Genomic DNA, 22,797 nt, shown 5'->3' with positions numbered 1-22,797 from the left:
GAGGCAGCAGTCTGTTTTGTTGGTGTATGTCTGCAGTGTGTTTTGTGGGTGTAGAAGAGGGCTGTTGTGTGTGTGTTTGTGTGTGTTTGTGTGTGTTTTGTGAGTGTAGAGGTGGAGGAGGGCTGCAGTGTGTTTTTTGGGTGTAGAGGAAGGGGGCTGCAGAGTGTGTAGGGTGGTTGCAGAGTGTTTTTGTGTATATAGAGAGGGATTGCAGAGTGTGTTTGTGTGTATAGAGGGGGGCTGCAGTGTCTGTGTGTTTATAGAAGGGGTCTGTGTGTATGTACAATTTCCTTTTAATAAACTTGCAGTAAAAGCAAAAGAATGTAGACAATCATGCTGATAAAAATCAATATAAACTACAAAAGTGTATATCTTTTTTATGGAGAATGTAAAAATAAATAAGCCTACATTTAGCCTATAATAGTAATAATCCCCTCAGAACAGGGCATTACTGGCCAATAATGCCCTGGCTGGGTTAAAGTCCCTCGGCTTCGCCTCGGGCCTTCAACTTTTCCGTTAGTGGCCAGTAATGCCCTGTTCTTCAGGGATTATTACTCAAGTCATGCCCTATTATGAGGGACAAATTACTTAAGTAAATTATTGCCCTTGCTCACATTATGAAAGCTTCTTTATGCAGACCTTAAAAATTGTTAGGGAGCAACACAAAGAGGGCAGGCAGGTCTCACTCACAATGCAAAAACTGTTGCCATAATTTGCCGCCTTTTCAACACATTGTGGTGTCACCCAAATGGGAGCAAGTCATGAAAGTGTAACCCTCATATTTCATCTTTCTAGATTTTGGGGGGAAAAAAACCCTTGACGCAACAGTCCACACTGAAATCCTTCCCTGCCCTCCATTTTTTTCTTATCTTCCGTTAAAAGACCTCTTCACTCCCTTTCTTTTGCAGCTTTTATTTTTCAAATCCGCCACTACCTGCAGGAGATATTCACGTTTAAAACGTGAAGTGTCCCGGACATCACAATGGAGCTCTCACCAATGACCATCGTTACCATGGTAACCCCAAATGTTAGAGATTAAGACAAGCATGATTTTTAACACATATTTTTAAACAGAGCAGGACATGCTTAGGGGGCACAATACTAACAATGTATGAGACAGAAGCTCCTTTTGGGGGTGGGGGGAAGAATTGATGCTTGCCAAAAATTATATTTAAAATGCTGTCTGTCTTCCTGAAAAAAACTCCAACATGAATGTGCCAAAAAGGTATTTTTTCAACCCAACCATTTTCAGTGTCTCTCTTTTGTTCTCACTGGGTTAAACTGTACCCCGTCTTCCGGCCAGTTTAATATAGTTACATAGTTGCATAGTAGATGAGGTTAAAAAATGACGTAAGTACGTCCATCAAGTTCAACCTATGCTAAATTTAGACAACAGATACTTTATCCTATATCTATACTTCCTTATTGATCCAGAGGAAGGCAAACAAAAAAACAAAAACGCAATATGTGCTTGAGCATAGCCAGACTCTAAAGCTACAAAGTATCTGTGTAAAGATTCCTACATAATACAGAGGTGGGGATGCCAGTACTGTAAATGGAGAGATACCGTGGAGCATTCCCAGAGCCCACTTAATGGTTCTGGAATGTTTTTCTTTTAAAACCTCTTCACTGAATTACAGTGCTCTGCGGGTGTCCACAATAATGAACTGAGATAACTCCAGAGTCTGCTTTTTATCTCTCGTAAGAGCTAAGCCCATTGCTGTATTAACAGGGAAACTTTACAGCTTTACAATGCATTACTGCTACAGTATGAAGGAATAATCTTTTTGGAGAACGCTCAAAAGAAAAATACTGTATTTATTATATATAATCATTTTTATTTGGCAATTTGTGGCATGTGTACACATTAGAAAAATAGACCATGTTTTGTAAAAAGGAGTAGATACTTGTTTAGGTGAGCTCTTTCGCTAACATATATTTGTCATACAAATACTTTTCTATCTACAGTATAGAAAACAAAATAGGTCACGTCAAGTGCAAAATATCAATGGCATTTGAATTTAAATGAAATGGTTAGATACCAATTATCATGCACATTTTTAGTAATGCTGTATATTAATGACTACAAGTTTGATTAGTTTTTATAAGAGATACTCTGTAAAAAAATACTTGTAACAAAAACAATTTAACGTGAAACTGCTAAATCTAAAAATACAACCCAGGAATGGTCAGTTAATATTTGTATCCAACTGCAAAATATTGTACTTTAAGCAGGAATGCCACCTTTTCTGTGTAACAAAATAGGCAAATGGGTATCAGAACCTTAGTCCGACCTATGGAATCTCAGTTCAGAAATACTGCTACCCCCACAGACATAGAAAGCTATGGGATGACGGGATGACGGAGACTCAATAGCCATTGTGAAGTTGAGTATCCACCAGGGCTATACTGTAGGAGATATGGCTAGTTGGACCCACAGAGAATCACCCACAGTATTTTACTTCTGATAGTTGTTTCTCTAATCCCCACTATAAATAAGGGTTAGGGAGGACATGGTGTCGGAGTCAAATATATGGTGTTACTTACTTGGCACTGATCTAAAATAATCTAGGTGGCAGATCTGTTAAAAGCAATTTGCAGTGCTGATGTATGATTTTATATTCTGCTCTATAAAATAGATAATGCCAGAATTGATTACTATATTAAATGTTGCTTCATGCTTACAGAAAGTTCATTATCGAAAATAATACAATATTCATCAATGTTGGAACTAATTATGGAAGCAATTTACCTCATCCCCTTTTGAGTAATATGTGTGGGTTATCTATGCACAACCAACCTTCTGTATTATACCCACCAATGTCAGGAGTAAAGTGAGCTGAAAAAGTACAACCAATAATTTGGGGTGCAAAATCATTCAACAACAATTGAAATGCAAAACGTATTTATCAATCATAATGGTGTATTAATCTATATCAAATTTTAGTAGGGTTAATTAAACAACAGCAGAACTGTAAAATATGGTATGGTCGAAACAGTGAGAAGTGTAGGCAAAAATTATATATATATGATGTTCTTGGGGTCCAAAGAATCACATCGCGTTATAAGCGGATCGCGTTAGAAGTAATGTACAATTGTATGTATTGTACAATAAAGTATTTAAGATACCAATAATCGTATTCTAAAGTATTCATAAATACGAAAATTGGGAGTCACGCTTGCATCGCATTATAAGCGGATTCGCGTTGTAACGGATCGCGTTATAATGGGGTTTTGCTGTATGTATATATATATATATATATATATATATATATATATATATATATATATATATATATATATATGTAAAAGCCTTTCTGACTAAACCATTATTAAAAATACAAACTCTGCACAGTAATTCTGTATCGGTTGGATGGACTAAAAGTGCGAGTGGGTGCTGGAAACAATGCTACTTAAGATGACAACTTAAGATGGCTACATTTATGTTCCCTGTTAGTAAAAAGGCTCATAGCACTGCAATTGTCACTGTCTTCAGAAGCGCCACTTTAAAAATAGAGCTGTCAGACAAAAAGCTGACATTATCTAAGCCCGTCTTCTCAATCTTAGATTAATATAATTGATATGATCAGATTTAATGCTACTTACAGCATGTGATCACTGTTTGAACCCATTTGTGGTTGAAGATAACTGCAATGCAATGAAATACAGGCAATATTGGCAGCACTTGAGATACATTTTATATGTGCTGTTTCTTCTCCATTTGATAAGTTAGTACAGTAGCTGTACTATTATTGTTGTGATGTACATACCTTCCAGAATGTCTTACATGCCTTCTCTCTCGAGACCTTCACTCATTACATCATTATACACAGTAAGAATTGATTCCCATTTTAACAACAAAAGATGTTTACTGATTTTCCATACTCAAATTGCCCACACTCTATATCGTGGCAAGTTTTTATATATGTCCTTAAAACCACCCCCACAGTCAGGTTTCCAAAATGTTTTTCTAAAGCTGTTGTAGCTTTCGAACAGAATAGATGTACATCCAATTAGACATGTCCATGCTTGCGAGCTGTTGTTTAGATGAGTTTTTTGCATCCATAATACAAGAACAGTTTCATTAACCTTAAAAGTTTTCTTTGCAAAACTGTTAATCAGTCAACAGGCATAATGATGTGTGATGCTTTGGATCATTGCAATCCATTTCTAGTATAGCCATGTAGCCATCTGTCCATAGTGATGTAAAGTATAAATAACCAGATAAGCAGATAGTTGTAAGACAGGCAAAGAAAGCTAATATCAAAATATATTTCCTATAAGGAACTTGTAGTCTTAGAATATCTATACAATATGTCAGTGTGTATACATTCAAATTCTTTGAAAAGTGTTTACTAGCCTCTTGTATCTTATTCACTTATGCACAACCGCTCAGAGCTACATTCAAAAGAACTGCAACACACAACTTACAGTGCAGATAAAAAATATTGTTTACAACATTGGCAAAAACTGTCTGGAACTCTTCTCCATGTGCTGCTTAAAAACAGATTTGCAAAGTAAATGATATTTCTCTCTTATCTCAGAAATGTAGTTATATACAGCACTGATGAATACTTTTACTTTGGCAGTATTAAAGGCTATGCAACAATGTCATAAATAACTTAAGAACAAATCAATTTCCATCTGATAACATGAAGAAAAGTTGGCCTTCCAATCTAATCACTTCATGTTTCTAACGACTGCAATCCTCATCTTTTTTTCTTTGTTTGCAGAATCAGATTAAACTCTTTCCACTCTGGCAGGATCATATGCATCTGCAACATACAAAGAAAATGGAAATAATGGTCAAATGGAAAAAGTATTACGTTTCTATCTACGTTTTTAGAGCAAATGAAAAAATCACTTGTGAGCACATTCATACTGTATGTCTCAGACAGATCTGCAACCCTGCTTTTCACCATTATCTCCCAGCATACAGTGCTTCCACTGCAGCAAGGGATTCTCGGAAATGACATGCAAATGAGCACACGGTGTCTGTGAAGGTGAAGGGGTACCCAGGCCAGTAAATAAAGGTATTATGCCCGCCTGTGTGCCCCTGAGCTTTATTGGGGAAATGTAGATTGTCAGCTCTGCGACCTAGAATGGCAGAAACCCTGTGATTGTAATAAAAATCTCTGTGTGCCTCCCTCCCAGGTGGCGAGAATAATGTATTTCTAACTATGAAATGTATTACTGTAGCAGTGTTTCCCTGTAACCGCGCAAAGGAAAAATGGTTTTAAAACCCAGCAGCTCACAGCACAGCACACGGCTGTTAGCTAACTTCTGCTAGGAAGGTCCTAGCGCGCTGAGATTTGCTGTGAGCGCTGTTTGGGTAAAATCATGAAAAAGGTTATAGCGCAATTTTTCTAAAGTTATATAAAAATTGATAAATGAAAGTCCCCCTATTTTAATTGTTCCAACAGTATAGAAAGAAGGGGATTTTCATTCAGACTGTTTTCGTTTCTGTTTGCGCACAACTCCCGCTCCTGGGAAATTGTGCCTAGAAAAACTATTTCTAAAGATTACGTTTTGGGAATAGAAGGTTTCGTTTTACCCCGTCCCAGTAAGTGTATTTCAAGTGTTTTTTGTAGACTAATGTGTGTGTCTGTTCATTCTTTAAATAAATCACAATTTATTTTATCTCTTGTTTTGCTCAATCAAAGGATCCGGGTATTAATGTGTTAAAAGTGCTGGCCTCCCGTGACAGTGTCACCTTCCAAATATAGTTGTGTGTGCTCTCACAGTTCAGAAGAGACTAAATTATATGGCACTTCTTTATCCCCACATTATGGATGGTATGACCTGGGAAGAGAGGGACCATCTGAGAGGAAAGAGCCAAAGTAGTAATATGGTTAAGAGGTAGTCTTATGATGGCTCTAAGCTGGAGAATTCAGGCAGAAGAGGAGACTTATAGCTTTTAAAGCCTACAGACTCTAGCTTTATAATTTACTGATAATATATGTATACAAATGATAATTAATAATACATTGTCTATATTATTATTATTATTATTGACTAAGCAATAGATGCAATGGATATGTGTTTGAATAGATCACTAGATTGGGTCATGCAAGATTTTTTTTTTTTTTTTTTAACAATTATTGCCCAAAATGGCTTTTCTTGACATTCTTTGCTTTCTCAAATCAATTATCAACCAATTACAAGTGGGATAATAATAATAATAATAATAATAATAATAATAATAAAAAGCTTAAGCCCATCCCTTCAAAAGTTGTAAAAAATACACTTAAATGAGTTAGTACATTTCAGAGGAGGAAAAAAAACTTGAAAGAAACATTACATAATTATTTTTAAAATTCAATGAAATGCTAATGTGATTATTTGTTTAATTGAAGATACTAGTCAATACATATTTTGATATTTCTGTAATTTGCTAGCTTGCACTGGTTCAGACATTGTTAAAGAAATAAAAAGAATGCACAGTTATACACCATTTCTCTAAATTATATGGGGGCTTTCAAGGCATCATGGAAACCAAAGCGAGCTTTTAGAAACCCAATGAGTGCCCTGACACGGTAATTTATGACAAGATATAATTTACACCAAAAATACCTGGGTTGAACTGAACACGACTAGATATGATAAAATATAATTTATTCCTTGAAAAAGGTGAACACACGAGATATACAAATAACAGACAAAATATGCACTTACTTAAAGTTGGAATGATGAAATAGTCAGAAATCTTAACTAGCAGTTCATGCAGCAATCTTGAAAATCACACAGACAATAAGCATAGGCCGAGCCTGGTTTAAATACAATTTTCAATCCTATACCTTAACCTTAAGGCGCCTAACTGGCTAGTGGAATCTTTTTGAAATAGATTCTCCCTTCCCTGCAAGTGTGAACTATGACACTTACAGACCACTCAGGCCCTTTGTTCTTCTGCCCTACTGTAAACAATTAGGGCAGTCAACCTTTGATCAGAGGACTTATGCTAGATTATCTGTCTGTCCTCCTGACCTATTAACATAGCAGATGGGGTCTGCATCCTCATATCAGATACAAAATACTATTCACAGCTTAATATCTTCACATATTAATAGGTTCCATTCTGTTGGGCTCAGTGGGTTGAAACCTGCCAGTTTTCTATGCCGACAGTGACTCTATATATTGGCCAAGTTTCAGCTCTCTGCGACCCCCAGAACCGGAGATACATAAATGCACTTTAAAACACTTTTTAAATACAGGATTCGTCCCTTTAAAATGAATCTCTGCTTTTCCCTTTTTCCCCATTGAAATCAACGGGTTCCGCCGCCATAGCGTTGAATGGCGGGGCTCCGCCGTTGCCGTCAATGGGATTCCCCGCCATAGACTTTCAATGGAGAGGTGCCGCCATTGAAGTCTATGGAAAAACCAAAAATCTTTACATTTGCCCACACTCCGTATGGTTGATCGGAGAGGGCTGGGAATGACCATGCATTAATGTTGCAACCTTGGCTACATGCCACCCAAATCTCACCCCTCTGGTCATTCCAGAACCGGAGATATGGACTTACATTTTTCATCATTTCGCACTTAGCCGTTTTCACGCCACGCGGCTTTTTCCCATTGTAATCAATGGCCGGCGTTGTCATAGACAATGCATGTGCACACGCCGCCATTGGATTCAATGGGACATCCGCTCCGCCATTAAAATCAATAGCGTGACCCTTTTTCTCCGCTCAACCCTTTACGGGGGTCCCTCATTCCAAGACCCGGTGGGGGTCGTGTGTGGGGGTTCCTAGGGTCTAGGGGCAACAAGAATTTTATTCCCAGGTGCCCTAGAACCTAAGATTCCCATGCCAATTGTCATTGAACTTGACCCAAGTGATAAAAGCTCTTTTCAATTACATTGTATCCACTCCTGCGGTTTTGCGGATTGGATGGCTGCCAACCTGTTCCTGGAGGCCGACGTCGAGGAATCCCCATTGAAGTCAATGGCCCCATTGACTTACAATGGGAAACCGCCGCTCCTCCTCTCAGACGCCACCTGCTGGTCGTTGCTGGAAACAGGTCCAAAACCGGTAATTCTGCCATTGGAAAGCATGGAGCCCCAATGGCGACCTATGGGACTCTGCAAAATGGTGCCTGAAAAGGCGGGAACATTAAACAAAGAGCTACAACCACATAGTTAACCTTAACCCTTTCCCACTCGCATCAATCCCAGTGTATGTGTTGGTGCAAACACTGGAACAGAAACAATACCTTTTCACAGGGGAATATACATTAGAATGCTGAAGCAAGGTAAAAACACATTACTGGACCACACTCCAGTTAACCCCTTGCTTCCCAGGTGAGGGAAGGGGGTGGCCAAATGGGGTGTAACCCCTTTAATCCCAGGCCAAATCCCCTCTCCCATGACACCTCCCCTGCTCAATGGGTGCCTGGCAAACCCAGCTGCCCACCCTGGCACTGGGACACCACTGGCATCCTTGAAGCACTCAATAAGTCCTGAGGGGTTGGCCTGGCAAAATTGTCCTCCGGCATTGTACAGTACATTGTCCTGGCCACAGTGGATAGTGAAGTCCATATCCTGCTGAGCAGGGCTCCACCATGGCCGCCGGGCATTCTCCTTTGCCACCTTCTGCCCCCCACCCAGTGCCTGGTGAACCAAGTCCATCGTGAAGGGGCACCTCTGCAGACCAGGCTGCCTACTGCCCAGAGACTGGCATGTCTTTGCACCAGCGAGAGACCAGCTATCAAGCACAGACCGTCGCTTTCCTGTCAACCAAGTCTGGGAAAGAGCTATGTCACTATCCTGTAGGGACCCTACCTGCCCGGGCCCTGTGCCCACCTGTAGCTGCTCCGCTATACCCTTGCCTCTCCTCCCTGGCTCTGGGGCAGCCCCCACCCCGAGTGGCATCACTTCTGGATTCCAGAAACCACCTGGGGTGCTGACTCCTACCCTCTCCTGTGCCTCCTGGGACAAGGCAATCCCCCAGTATCCTGTACTGGAGGTCCTGATACCCAGATGCTATGTTCCTGCCCTCTCACAACTGAAGGCCAGGAAACAAGCACCTGCCACCCCCACGGCTGCTAGGGCCAGCATCACTCCTCTCCCCTCCACTGTGCTGCCCTTCCTCCCTGTAGCTACCCTTGGCTGCCCTGGGGACAGAACCCTCTGCTGTACCCCCCTAGCCCTGGCTACTGCTCCTGGCTGCCTACCTCCCCACAGCCCTACCTCTGGGAACCCTGGGGAATCTGTCAGGGGGGTCACTCCTGGCCAGTCTGAACAAGGGACCTCCTGCCTACCTAGCCCATTCCTAGATTCTGCCAGCTGCCTGACACCCCACTGACCTCCTATCTCCCCCTTCTCCACAGTGTCTCCCTGCCTAGCCTCCCCTAGGCCCAGCACCTCAGCCCCTGCTGATGACTCCTGCTGCTTACCTCCCTGCAGCCCACCTTCACTCCGCTCCCCCCTAGGCAATCCTAACCCAGACACAGGAACTACCTGAGTGCACCTACCTTCCTGACCTTGTCTCTCCCTTACCAGGGATGAGCTCAGGGGCACCTCTCCAGATGCAACCGCCTTAGCTCTTGGCTGGCAGGTATCCCTGGGGTGCCACAAGCCTGCCACCGCCCATGATACCCCCAGCCCATAGCCAGGCTGCAACAGGGGGTTGCTGATCTGAGAGACCCCCTGAGGCTCCACCAGGGCAAGGGGCAACTCTAGCTGCCATACCTGCTGCTTTCCCTCCCCGGCTACCACTTGCCCTTCTTCTCCTACTGAGACCTGGTGTTGGCTACCTACCTGCAGCCTGCCCTCACTCTGCTTCTCCCTAGCTATTCCTAACCTGGACCCTAAGGACACCTGAGTGAGGCCATCTCCCTGACACTGCCTCCCCATTACCGGAGGGGAGCCCAGGGGCACTGGTGCAGAAGCACCTGCCTTGGCTCCTGGCTGGCAGGTAATCTGGGGGTGGGCTAACTGTGCTACTGCCCCTGATACCTCCAGCCCATAGCCAGGCAACAACGGTGGGGCTCTAAACCGAGAGACCCCCTGAGGCTCTGCCAGGGTAATGGGGAAATCTGGATGGCTCACTTGCTGTCCTCCTTCCCCAGTTCCCACTGGCCCACCCAACCCTCTCCCAGGCAATCCTACCCTAGAGCTGGGTGCTAACAGGGCTAGACCCTCTCCCTGAAGCTGTGCCCCCATTACCGGAGGTGAGCTCAGGGTTGCTGGTGCAGATGCATCCACCTTAGCTCCTGGCCGGTAGGTAACCCTGGGGTGGTCTAACTGTGCCACAACCCCTGATACCTCCAGCCCATAGCAAGGCTGCAACAGTGGGGCTCTTCACTGAGAGTCCCCTTGATGCTCCGCCAGGGTAATGGGGAAGCCTAGCTGCCCTACAAGCTGCCCTTCCTTCCCCTCCCCTGGTGCCCCTATCTCCTGCCACCCACCGGTCATCCCTACAAGGGAACAACAGGGTTTATCAAGGGAAAAAATAAGTCGGGTCAGTCTGCAACTTGGTTTGGCTTACCTCGCTGGTCCCCGCAGAGACCGCCGCCTTCGTTGGTCCCGATTGCAGGGGGACTGGAGTGGCCACTGCCGCAACAGCGCCCGAGTTTGGCACAGGTAAAATGGTGCAGGACAAGGGTCCCAGGTCCTCGTGGAGAAACACGGCTCCATTCAATTTCAGTGAAATAACCCCCTCCCGCAAACCCTGTCCCTCCCCCCACTCAGAAAGGGCTCCGGCACTTTGCCAGAATCGCGGCTCGTCTGCCGCCGCCGCCGCCACGGGCAAGCCCCGGATAGCTGCCACAACAGCACCTGGCTTTGGTACAGGGTCGCCGGCGTGGATCGTGGGGCACCGGTCATCGCTGGGGATCGCCGACTCCGCCAAACAATGTGAATCACCCACCGGTGCGCACCCCAACCTTCCCCCCAAATAAAATTGCTGCTGGCCGGATGCCGGAATGGCGGCCTCTTTCCCGCTGCCGCCGCCGGTTCTCCGCCAGGATCCCGCCGCCGCTCTCCGCTGCTGTTGCCGATGCAGCCCGGCCAGGTTCTCCAGGGGACGTCCCGCGAAGGGTTGCCGCCCCGGCTGGGAAGGAGCCATCGGAGGATGCCGCTAACGGGGTCATCTTTTCCGCCGCTCGTGAGCGCTGGCCCTGAGGGGCTTCTTCGTCCGACAGCGCACAGCCCGGGCACCGGGCATTATTGTGGCCCGTTTGTTGGCAGTGCCGCGGCGCCTGCCGGAGCTTCTCCGCCGCCGGTGGACTACCCCCCACGAGGGTCTGCTGAGTCCAGAGCGGAGGTGCTCGATCACCAGGCTCACGCCGGAGCTTCTCCGCCGCCGGTGGACTAACCCCCAGAAGGGGCTGCTGAGTCCAGAGCGGAGTTGGTCGAGCGCCGGGTTCTGGGAGGGGGTAAGCTGGTCGGTGCGGCACCAACGACATGAACTGGGTCCACTTTGCCGGGAACCACATCTCGCCCAATGCACACACCAGTGCTAGCTCTTTCAGGGAAAATGAATGGGCCACCGCAACGGCCGTTACCTCTCCTGGTGCAAGACTTCCGTGATCTCCGAGACCCGCTCCCTCCACAAGTCTCTGCCGTCCTGGAGCTGGGTCAATTCCCTGGGTCAATTCCCTGCTCTCCGGGCGGTTTGATGGTTACGGCGGCTGCAGCGGTGGTTCTTTGCTCAGCCGGCTGGGTTTCATGCTCACCGATCGCTGCCTCTCTCTCAGCCTTGCCGGCTGCAGGTTCCCGTGCCGACTTGATGCACTCCTCCAGTCTCGGTGCCCGGCTCCAGTCACACGGATGGCCGGCACTTTGGTTCTGGAGGCAATGCTTCTCACATGTAGGGGAACAGTGAGGAGGTGCCATATCTTGTGTTATATGTTGTACACTGTATGTCCAATATCTTTAGCCTTAGGAACTCGCAATTCACCCGAGTTCCAACTGTATTACAGAGTCCCGCTGTACACTGTAATATAGGTCCAGTTCAATCCCGCCGCTGCCACCAGTTACTTATATGCTTGTCACGGTAAGTTATGACAAGATATAATTTACACCAAAAATACCTGGGTTGAACTGAACACGACTAGATATGATAAAATATAATTTATTCCTTGAAAAAGGTGAACACACGAGATATACAAATAACAGACAAAATATGCACTTACTTAAAATTGGAATGATGAAATAGTCCGAAATCTTGACTAGCAGTTAATTCAGCAATCTTGAAAATCACACAGACAATAGGCATAGGCTGAGCCTGGTTTAAATACAATTTTCAATCCTATACCTTAACCTTAAGGCGCCTAACTGGCTAGTGGAGTCTTTTTGAAATAGATTCTCCCTTCCCTGCAAGTGTGAACTATGACACTTACAGACCACTGAGGCCCTTTGTTCTTCTGCCCTACTGTAAACAATCAGGGCGGTCAACCTTTGATCAGAGGACTTATGCTAGACTATCTGTCTGTCCTCCTGACCTATTAACATAGCAGATGGGGTCTGCATCCTCATATCAGATCCAAAATACTATTCACAGCTTAATATTTTCACATATTAATAGGTTCCGTTCTGTTAGGCCCAGTGGGTCGAAACCTGCCAGTTTTTTATGCCGACAGTGACTCTACATATTGGCCAAGTTTCAGTTCTCTCTGCGACCCCCAGAACCGGAGATACATAAATGCACTTTAAAACACTTTTTAAAATACAGGATTCGTCCCTTTAAAAATGAATCTCTGCTTTTCCCTTTTTCCCCATTGAAATCAACGGGTTCCGCCGCCATAGCGTTGAATGGCAGGGCTCCGTCGTTGCCGTCAATGGGGTTCCCCGCCATAGACTTTCAATGGAGAGGCGCCGCCATTGAAGTCTATGGAAAAACCAAAAATCTTTACATTTGCCCACACTCCGTCTGGTTGATCGGAGAGGGCTGGGAATGGCCATGCATTAATGCCGCAACCTTGGCTACATGCCACCCAAATCCCAGCCCTCTGGTCATTCCAGAACCGGAGATATGGACTTACATTTTTCACCATTTCGCACTTAGCCGTTTTCACGCCACGCAGCTTTTCCCCATTGGAATCAATGGCCAGGTGCCCTAGAACCTAAGATTCCCACGCCAATTGTCATTGAACTTGACCCAAGTGATAAAAGCTCTTTTCAATGACATTGTATCCGCTCCTGCGGTTTTGCGGTTTGGATGGCTGCCAACCTGTTCCTGGAGGCCGACGTCAAGGAATCCCCATTGAAGTCAATGGACCTATTGACTTACAATGGGAAACCATCGCTCCTCCTCTCAGAAGCCACCTGCTGGTCGTTGCTGGAAACAGCTCCAAAACCGCTACTTCTGCCATTGGAAAGCATGGAGCCCCAACGGCGACCTATGGGACTCTGCAAAATGGTGCCTGAAAAGGCGGGAACATTAAACAAAGAGCTACAACCACTAAGTTAACCTTAACCCTTTCCCTCCCGCATCAATCCCAGTGTATGTGTTGTTGCAAACACTGGAACAGAAACAATACCTTTTCACAGGGGAATATACATTAGAATGCTGAAGCAAGGTAAAAACACATTACTGGACCACAGTTAACCCCTTGCTTCCCAGGTGAGAGTAGGGGGTGGCCAAATGGGGTGTAACCCCTTTAATCCCAGGCCAAATCCCCTCATCTTCTATACTGTCAGAATACAATACAATAGGGTTACTGCAGAATTATTTTTGGAGTGCCATCTGAAAGTTAAGCCCTTTTTTTAATATGACAATGTAATTTTAGGTTTAACTCTGACAGGCACCACTTCATAGTATTTGGCCCTTTTTCCAATTCAATATCTTTAACATAAAATAGATGATGCAAAATACCATTTGATATGACACCTTAAAGCAACAATTCCCACACTTGTGGTGATTTTTTTTTGTCAGAACCTGCGGGACCTCCAAAGCTAAACTGAACCATTCTCAGCTCCAGGGATCCCCAGATGCTGAATAACTTATGTTTTCATCTACTGTCAAAATGAATGGAAAAACCATGATGGCCACCAGATCATCCAATAGAAAGCCACAATGTCATGTTCCAATGACATTGTGACTTCCTATAAACCTATGGGGGTGAGGCTGACACAAATGCCATTTTGATTTGACAAAAGAGGATTTAAAAAGGCAAAAGAGAAAGGTAAATTTCTATCGAAATAATGTAGTTTAACTTGGGAGCCTCTTCCTCAGTTTCAATTTTAGGGTTAAATGGAAACTAAAAATGGCCAGGGGGTTGGTGCTGTAACAAACACCACCAACCAACATGTATGCAGTTATTATTATCATCATTTTAGATGTCTTACCAGAACAAGATAAATCCAATTTCTTTCTGCTTTTCGTACTTAGGAGCAGACTTTCATCAAGGGATATAACCCGTTTATAAACAGCACCAGCTGAGAATTTGCGTGACCCTACATCTTGTCCTCTATACAATTGCTTTTCCTCGTCGACTTCATCTCCTGAATCAGTGCTTTTAATACTTAACCGCCTCATACGAGAAACTGAGTCAACTTCTTTCATTCGGGCCAGACGATCCACAGCCGTACGAGCAGGTGTAGATGCAAGTTTCCCCTGTAATGTTTCAATCATCTTAGAAGTGTTTCTGACTTTCTTTTCAACGCTTTTGGCAATATCTGTTTCACTGTGTTGAGAAGCTGATTGGTCTGTCAAAGATTGTTCCTGCCCCTGTTTAATTTTTTTCAACATTTCTAAAGCTCTCTCAGCATTCAAATCAAAATGAAGTATACCTCTACATATCTCTTTTGTGGAAAAAGAAATGTTTTCCAAGTCGCACGTTTCACTTTTGAAATGTAGATTTTTTCCACTGACACTAGAGGTAAACTCTTGAGGGATCTGAGCTTCGGAGGTCTCACTATTGACCAAACAATCATCTGCTACCTCAATTCCCAAAATTCTGGCAGCTCTCTCGTGTAGTGATTCATTCTCGGGGATTTCTAAACCAATGTGCTGTTCATAAAGCGCCACATTATTGTTTGTGCCGGCAAAATGTTTACTCAAATCTGGAACCGAGAGCCCATGACTCCTGTCTGTTAGAGATAGCTTTCTTATTGCTGTTTCACCAAACTGACCAACGTTTCCTGTGTTCATTTTGTTGAGTTTCACAACGTCTAAAGACGTATGATCAAAATAAGTTTTATTATCCCTGAAGTTCCTGAAACTGGCATCAACAGGAAGTTTAATTTTATTTGTATGTACTTTAGTTGTATATGTTTGCAATGCTGATTCTTTTTGGTCCATGTTAGGAGTAATAATAGCATTTATGCTTGTGGCATTTCCAGATTTTTTGTTTCTGATTTGTATGTCTGTTTTCACACATCCAGCTGATAACTTCCCCGATTTACTTCTGCTATCTTTCATTTTCACAGAATGTTTCAGTTTCACACCAATCTCCTTCTTATCAGATGCCAACTTTTCCGTGCACCAACTTTCTGACTTACATTTAACCCGCCGAGGCTCAAACATTGGAACCTCTTGTATTTCTATCACATGATGATTGTTATTCACCATTTCATTCTCAATTGCAGTTCTTTTGGTACCATTTCCAATTTGACTACACTTACTCTGCTCCCTTGTTACGTTTCTGTCACCATCATTAACAGCATTTTCTTGTTCCTGGAACTCTTTGTTCAAACTTTCTAATTCACTTATTGCATCCCATGGGCGACGGTTAACTGGTTTCAAAAGAAACTGACCAAAAACTTCTTTCTTATTACAAGGATTTTCTGCCTCAATCTCATTCCTTTCACAATTACTAACTGTACTTTTCCCCCTATCTTCTGCATTTTCATTGGAAATTTCATTGCACTGCCTTTGGGATGGCTCTGTTTTAGATATATGTGTCAATAGTAATGATGTCCTTGAAAATGCACTATTGCTTGAAGGACTAAGATTCATCTGGCCTTTTATACTGTACATATTTTGCCTGACATTTTTAGAAGGCAGTCTTGACTCTGCTGGCTCGCTTGCAGAAACACACTGGAATATTGTCAATTTATTGTGCAGCTGACTTGTTTTTGTACCATTATAAAATGGCAACTTGTGTGTGTCAGTGTAAATGGTTTGAGTTTGCTGATCTTTGTACTGATCACCTGGCCAAGAACCGGAATATGTCAGTTCTCCATATTTCCTTGGCTCAAAACATCTGAGGTCATTTGCTTGTTTATTTTCCTCTGTTTTGGATTGCTCTTGTTTTGCGACCTCTGCTTTATTGTTCATGTTTCCTGTAAGTGTTTGCAGCTCCAAATCACTGGAAGATGCATGTAAAAGTCTTTGCTCATGCAAAACCCCACTGCTATGTCTTAACTTGTTTATCCTGTCCATTCTCTCTGTGAAATCATTATTGTTCTGATGCATATTTGATGGAGCAGAATCAGATTTAACTGGAATAGAGACCAGGCAAAATATTGTTTCATTCAATTTTCTTTTTGAACTTTTTTTGCTCAAAACACAACTTTCGGGTTCAAACTTTTTAACTTTAGTTACAGTTTCACACGCGCCATCAGACTGTGTCTTTTTTAAAGATAGCCTGTGAGTGTTTTCATTGTTATCTGGTAAGCTGCTTGCTGTGGAGCCACCTCTTTGGTCAGGCAAGGCACAGCATATACGGTCTGGGATGGAAATGTTCAACCACCGCTTGCTTTTAATGTTATCTCTTTTTCGTCCTACACTTTTTAAATCTGAAAAGGCACTATCTATTTTTAGCGGTTGAAGGTTACATTCCTGACTTGTGTATCCAACCCTGCAAGTATCATCCATATTATTCAGTTTTGTATTGTGGTCATGTTTATCTGAATTGTGTGCAATTGTAATATGCCGTATACGGGGGTCATCAAAAGGAATATATTGTACAGAGTGTGTACAATTATCAGTGTGCCTCTGGTTGGCTGGTTTAATGTAAGGAAAATTATTCCTTTGAAAAATGGTGGGTGGACGTTTGTCACTTGTGCTAGTTTTCTCCACCTGTTCATTTTGGCAATTGTAATCATTATTGCTAGGCACTTTGTTAAAAGATTGATTAGTAGCATGTTGAAGAGGTGGGGATTTGTAAGAGGGGGGAGGTATGTAAATAGGAGGTTCCAGGCCTGAGTCTTGAATGCAACATTCTTGGGTGGGATCTTGTACTCTGAGAACTGAGAGCTGCTCATCTTGTTGTTGATTATCCTGGCTGTCATTTACTTCCGTAGCTCCCCATGTTTGCTGGTGGAGTTCATATGAGGGAGGCTTTGAGGGTCTAATGTACTTGGGTTTTGAGAAAGAATTCCTGTTACAGTCCACATTTACAACATACATATTGTGTGACGAAAGTGTTGTATTCTCCTTTTGAAAATCATTTTCACCCCTAATGGTGGGTATATTCCCATGTCTTGTACTCTCAGGCGAAATAACTTTTGGCAATGATTGTGGTTTCCTTTTATTGGGGCACTCAACTGCATGGTCTCCTAGAGGAAATGAGATGAGATCTTGTGGCACGTTTTCACCACTACCAGGTGACACCTTCCTCTCAAATGTGTTGGGATTTTTCATTACATTTCTGTCAACATTTTCCCATTGTTTTTCAAGTGATGGTCTCCAGTTCTCATAGACAGCATTGCTCCTCACATTTTCCATGCTTTCTACTTCTTCCCTTTGACCTTCTTCAGCATTTTTATCTATGACATTGTACTTCTTTTTTGCTTCAATATCTGTAGAGAATATTCCTTTGTCACCTGCTGCTCCATTGTCACCATGCCCTAATAAAACAGTGAAGTCTTGTCCCCTCCTTCTCCAGTATGCAATATCCTTATCAGTTTTTGTCCGCTGTGACCTTTCGATTGGAGGTCTGTCAGACAACCTGCAAATAAAAAATGCAACATTAAAGAACACATGTAACAACTTTGTAAGTCAATGTATATATAGAACTATGCATGATACCACAAAAATGTGGATTGAGGTCAAAAGCTTCTCACAAGGCTTTAAATTCGTCTGAAAAACAGATGTTTTTTTCTATAGCATTCACAGATGTGGCTCCCATAATAATCCATATTTAAACACTATTCAGTGAGCTCCAAAGTAGCCAACTGCATTGCGATTGGCTCAAATCTGCCATTAACTTAAATGGCTTTTTTTCAGACGATTGTGGTACGATCATCGACTTCATAGCTTATTGAACTTAAAGGCCTAAGTACAGTTTTCTTTTTTTCTGTTAATATGCTAAACAAAAAAACATATATTGTACTTCTTTCTGTTAATGAATAAAGCAAATAGTTGCTGATAGTAGTAGTGTGTGGGATTATGGTCAGTGTGAGGGATTGTGCATTGCTTTGCATTACAAGGTAAGAAATCACAGCCTGTACAGTAAATTATGTGATATGAGTGATATAAAGCTGACCTTGAACAGAATCATTCAGTTACTTAGGCTTTCCCCTGAGTATGCATATATCATGCATGGATCATCATTATTTCATTATCACAGCTTTGAAGCCTTTGTGCTTAATTTCACTTACCTTTCCAGGCTGTTACTTCAGGAGGTTGTCAACTTTAAAATAACTCTTTTGTCTATCAGCTTTCTTGCTTTCTACAGTATTACCCCATAAGTGACTGTTTCTTTGTGTGCCCATATTCTATGTGATATAAAAGCCCCCTCCTTCCCAAGCTGAGCCTTCTTGTGTCTTTGCACCTAAACCTCCTGCCTCTTCTTACGGACTACAAGGTAATTCTATAGGGTCATACGTACTTCCTTCCTGCCTTTCTGTCTATTGTAAAGCTGTTAAAACAAATACACTTCTTCCCAACATGTTGCTTCATTGGCTGTCAGACTGGGTAATTCAAAGGCTGAAACGGAATTTACCTTGTAGGAAGCAGTCAATCCATTACGGACTTTCTAACCCACACATGCAATACTAATTATGTACACAGATGTGATCCTATTAGCCACTAAATACTGACAAATTACTACAGCCATTATCTGACCCTAAACAGAAGCCCCCACCTGCCACCCTTCTCAAGAACTCTCCTTCTGTCAGCATGGCCCTGTATTTTTGCAGTTCTGCATTTACAATGCCAGGAAATAAAAACCTGACCAAACCCTGTGTCACACATCTGGCTAACTACTTCCACAATAGTGCAAGACCTGGACATGAACATTCCACGTGACTGATGGTTCTGCTGAAACATGCTTGTTAATCGTTATCCTTTCTATTTCAATTGTGCTTCTATTCTACTGTAAATTAATTTGTGTGGGTTGCAATAAAGACATCAATTAACTGTGAATAAGTATGGTTTCCATGACAACAATGCGACCATTTTTGTTAAAATGATTATCACTATTTATTTTTACTAAACTATTAGATAAAATGAATGCTGTACAGCTTTCACCAAAACCTTTACCCGTGTCGTCACTCTGCTGTCTCAAACACAATGTGATGAAGAAAGGGACATAGCACATCTGTGCTGTTACCAAAGTAGCACAGACAAGGAGAATTAGTCTATTATCAAAACCTTTTACTTTTTTGACAATGTATTGTGTGCGAAAATTCTAAATCACTGAAAACTTTCGCAATTGTTTTTTACATTTTAATCAGGAAGGGTAGACTTAATTATTTCTAATTTATAGCTTTCACGGCTATTAATCAGCCATTGTTATTTTTTAATACAAGGGTATTTTAAATATATATTGGTTACTGTTGTAGCCCGCTTTCCCCCGTGTCTAGGGTGACTATATGTGGTGCGCTTTATCTGTAGGCTCATAGGAGGCCTGATCCTCCGCTGCAGGGAGCCTGGGGTATACCTGATTCGTTCGATGACAGCACCTCCACCTGTGAAGGATCCTAGCACTGCTGGATACCCACTCACAGGACCCGATATAATGAACACACACACTATATAGTAACAGGTTTACTGAACGTATCTGACCCTATAACGCTATAACATATATTATACTGACCTCGCAGGGCCGTACCTACACAGTGACCCACTGTACAATCACCACCTTATACAGCTTGGTGCAGTCCCCTCAAAGTACAGAGGTGCCCTGGACACCTAACCACCTGGGTGTCCACAGGAGCCAAACAACCACAAAGTGTGCGGTAGTGCTACCCACAGGAAGTGTGTTACAGTTGGTGCACTTGCTGGAAGGTGCTACCTGCCGGGTGCTCCGACACCCAGAACCACCAACTGATGAAAGGGGCCCATTTGGGCACATGCCGTCGCCGTCAGCGATGGCGTCTGCCTCTACATGGGGTGGACTGCGGCTGGAGTGTCCCACTGTGATGAGAGTCACTTTATCTTACGGTGGTGGTCTTGTTCCAGACCACAGGCTGCAAATTCTGCGTGGCGTCTTGCCGTGTCCCTGACATTATACAACTACAGGGCAATGTCCCTATCTGAGGGGCCAGTCCCTGAAGCATCCATAATCTTATGGGGCCTACCGGGGCCTAAGGGGGTAAACTAAGCCTAGTCCAAGGAAGCACAGCTCCCTGGACACTACCAGTTCCTTCTCAGCTCCCCTTCCGACTGGTGGAGCTCTCCTTCGCGCCAAACTGTACTCCCTAGCTGGCAGTGATCCTGGCAGCCCTATTGGCTGTTCGCACCCACGTGAAGTTCCCCTTCGGCATGTAATGGCCGTCGCTATACTGGGGACACTGTGCATGCGCGAGGAGTACAAATATGGCAGCCACACCTTGCTTCCTTATTGCACATGCGAGATCCATCTATGCGCATGCGCGTGCATACAAAATGGCAGCGCCCTGCGAAGGGAGCCGCCGCGGACCTCCGGCGACCTACTCGCCATCCTGACTGCCTGCAATTTTCCCGGCACCTCCCTTCCTAGCCGCACTCTCCCCAGCCACAGCGGAGGTAAGGGGGGGTCACCCAGCGGGAGACCTGGCGACAATGTTTTAGCACAAGGAAGGCTGGAAGCATAAAGAATCTAAGCCAGTGGTGTTCAATCTTATTTTGGTTATGGAACCCTAGAATTTTAATGTGAAATTCTGCGGAACCCCGACCCTCTCTAATAGCGCGTCTGAGATCAGATGCATTGTAAAGAAATCAAAACCTCTCTAATAGCGCGTCTGAGATCAGATGCATTATAAGGAACCCCAACCATCTCTAAAAGTGCGTCTGACATCAGATGCACTGTAAATTATTCTGTATTTGGCACAATTTTCAAATGTTATGACAATTGGAGGGAGCCCTTTAGATATGCCTGTGGAATACCTGTTGAAAAACACTGGTCTAAGTCTTGCAAGTTTCCAGGCCCTTTGGCCCTAAAAGGGATGCAGTAAAAAGTGAATTATAAAGCTTGTCACGTGTAAGGATAGGCAATTTGGATATGCCTCATTTCAATAGTAAATGCTTATTGTAAATGATCAGGTCAATCCATTAGTTATATTTCTCCAACTGTAATAAGCCAACCTAAAACACATTTCTGTACCCATCATTTTACAAAATTGTATACTTGATTAAGCATATTTTAATGATGCATGGTTTGAGACAAAATATACTATATATACTTGAGGCAGTACTGTTTCTGAACAGATTTGATTTATTACATTTGAAATTTATTTTAGGTTTAGTGTTCAGAAATGAGCTGTCGCCATTCTTCACATTCTTCACATTTCTGCCACCAGCAAAATGACAACAGAGAAAAATTGAATTTGACACAAATAGGACAACGATGTGAACAGAATCCTAGACAATGTTTTTTTCCCCAGTTTAAAACTCCATGATATTTAATAGTTGTCAAATTATTCTGTTTCATTATATCATTCAAATTCTGTTCAATTTAACTTTTTCCTTTTACACCAGTTTAATTTTTATACACTAAAATATTTTATCATGACTATATTTTTATTCAATAGGATATAGTGTTAGTGTGGGAGGCCCCACCCTATGTAAAGGTCAGAAATTTTCTGAGTTTGATCTTCACAATATAGGTTTGTGGAAATATCCTGTGTTTGGTTTTCGCCAAACGTGGCGCTGTGCATTATAGCCAACCATCTCCACTTTGGTCTTGTCTGAAAGATTATTCAAAAGTGGAAAACATTCAAGACAGTTGCCAATCTTCCCAGGATTGGACGTCCCAGCAAATTCAATAAGATGCTAAGTGGCTGACAGGTGCTGCTAATCAAATGCCCTTGATTAATTGATCATCAGCAAGTGTTATCATCTCTATAAAAGCCAAAGTTTTAGCAGTTTGCTGGTCTGGAGCATTCAGGTGTGTGCTAACACAATGCCAAGGAGGAAAGACATCAGCAATGATCTTAGAGAAGCAATTGTTGCTGCCCATTAATCTGGGAAGGATTATAAGGCCATTTCCAAACAATTTAAAGTCCATCATTCTACAGTGGGAAAGATTATTCAAAAGTGGAAAACATTCAAGATAGTTGCCAATCTTCCCAGGAGTAGACATCGCAGCAAATTCACCCCAAGGTCAGACCGTGCAATGTTCAGAGAAATTGCAAAAAACCCCAAGAGTTACATTTCAGACTCTACAGGCCTCAGTTAGCATGTTAAATGTTAAAGTTCTTGACAGTACAATTAGAAAAAGACTGAACAAGTATGGTTTGTTTGGAAAGGTTGCCAGGAGAAAGTCTCTTCTCTCAAAAAATAACATGGCAGCACGTCTTAGGTTTGCAAAGTTGCATCTGAACAAACCACAAGACTTCTCGAACAATGTCCTTTGGACAGACGAGACCAAAGTGGAGATGTTTGGCCATAATAAACAGGGCCACGTTTGGCGAAAACCAAACACAGCATATCAGCACAAACACCTGATACCAACTGTCAAGCACGGTGGTGGTGGGGTGATGATTTG

The 22,797-nt window shown here is 43.1% G+C and overlaps 2 protein-coding genes across 2 annotated transcripts in view; both read right to left on the bottom strand.

Moving 5' to 3' along the window:
- Window positions 1–3,240: 3,240 nt before the first annotated feature.
- JCAD (junctional cadherin 5 associated) overlaps window positions 3,241–22,797 on the bottom strand; it is a 115,723-nt gene continuing 96,166 nt past the window's right edge. Inside the window, exons 3-4 of the mRNA XM_075587683.1 lie at window positions 14,288–17,835; window positions 3,241–4,775 (exon numbers count right to left, since the gene is read on the bottom strand). Of these exons, the coding sequence (XP_075443798.1) occupies window positions 4,741–4,775; window positions 14,288–17,835 (3,583 nt within the window). The 3' untranslated portion in view covers window positions 3,241–4,740. The remainder of the gene's footprint in view (window positions 4,776–14,287; window positions 17,836–22,797) is intronic.
- On the bottom strand, window positions 6,262–10,650 carry LOC142487798 (uncharacterized). The gene has a single exon (XM_075587684.1). It carries the CDS (start codon window positions 10,157–10,159, stop codon window positions 8,978–8,980), a length of 1,182 nt encoding a protein of 393 aa, XP_075443799.1. The 5' UTR covers window positions 10,160–10,650; the 3' UTR covers window positions 6,262–8,977.

This window comes from Ascaphus truei, chromosome 2, assembly GCF_040206685.1.
Source record: "Ascaphus truei isolate aAscTru1 chromosome 2, aAscTru1.hap1, whole genome shotgun sequence".
Classification (NCBI taxonomy): domain Eukaryota; kingdom Metazoa; phylum Chordata; class Amphibia; order Anura; family Ascaphidae; genus Ascaphus; species Ascaphus truei.
This window is presented reverse-complemented; position numbering and strand designations above follow the sequence as displayed.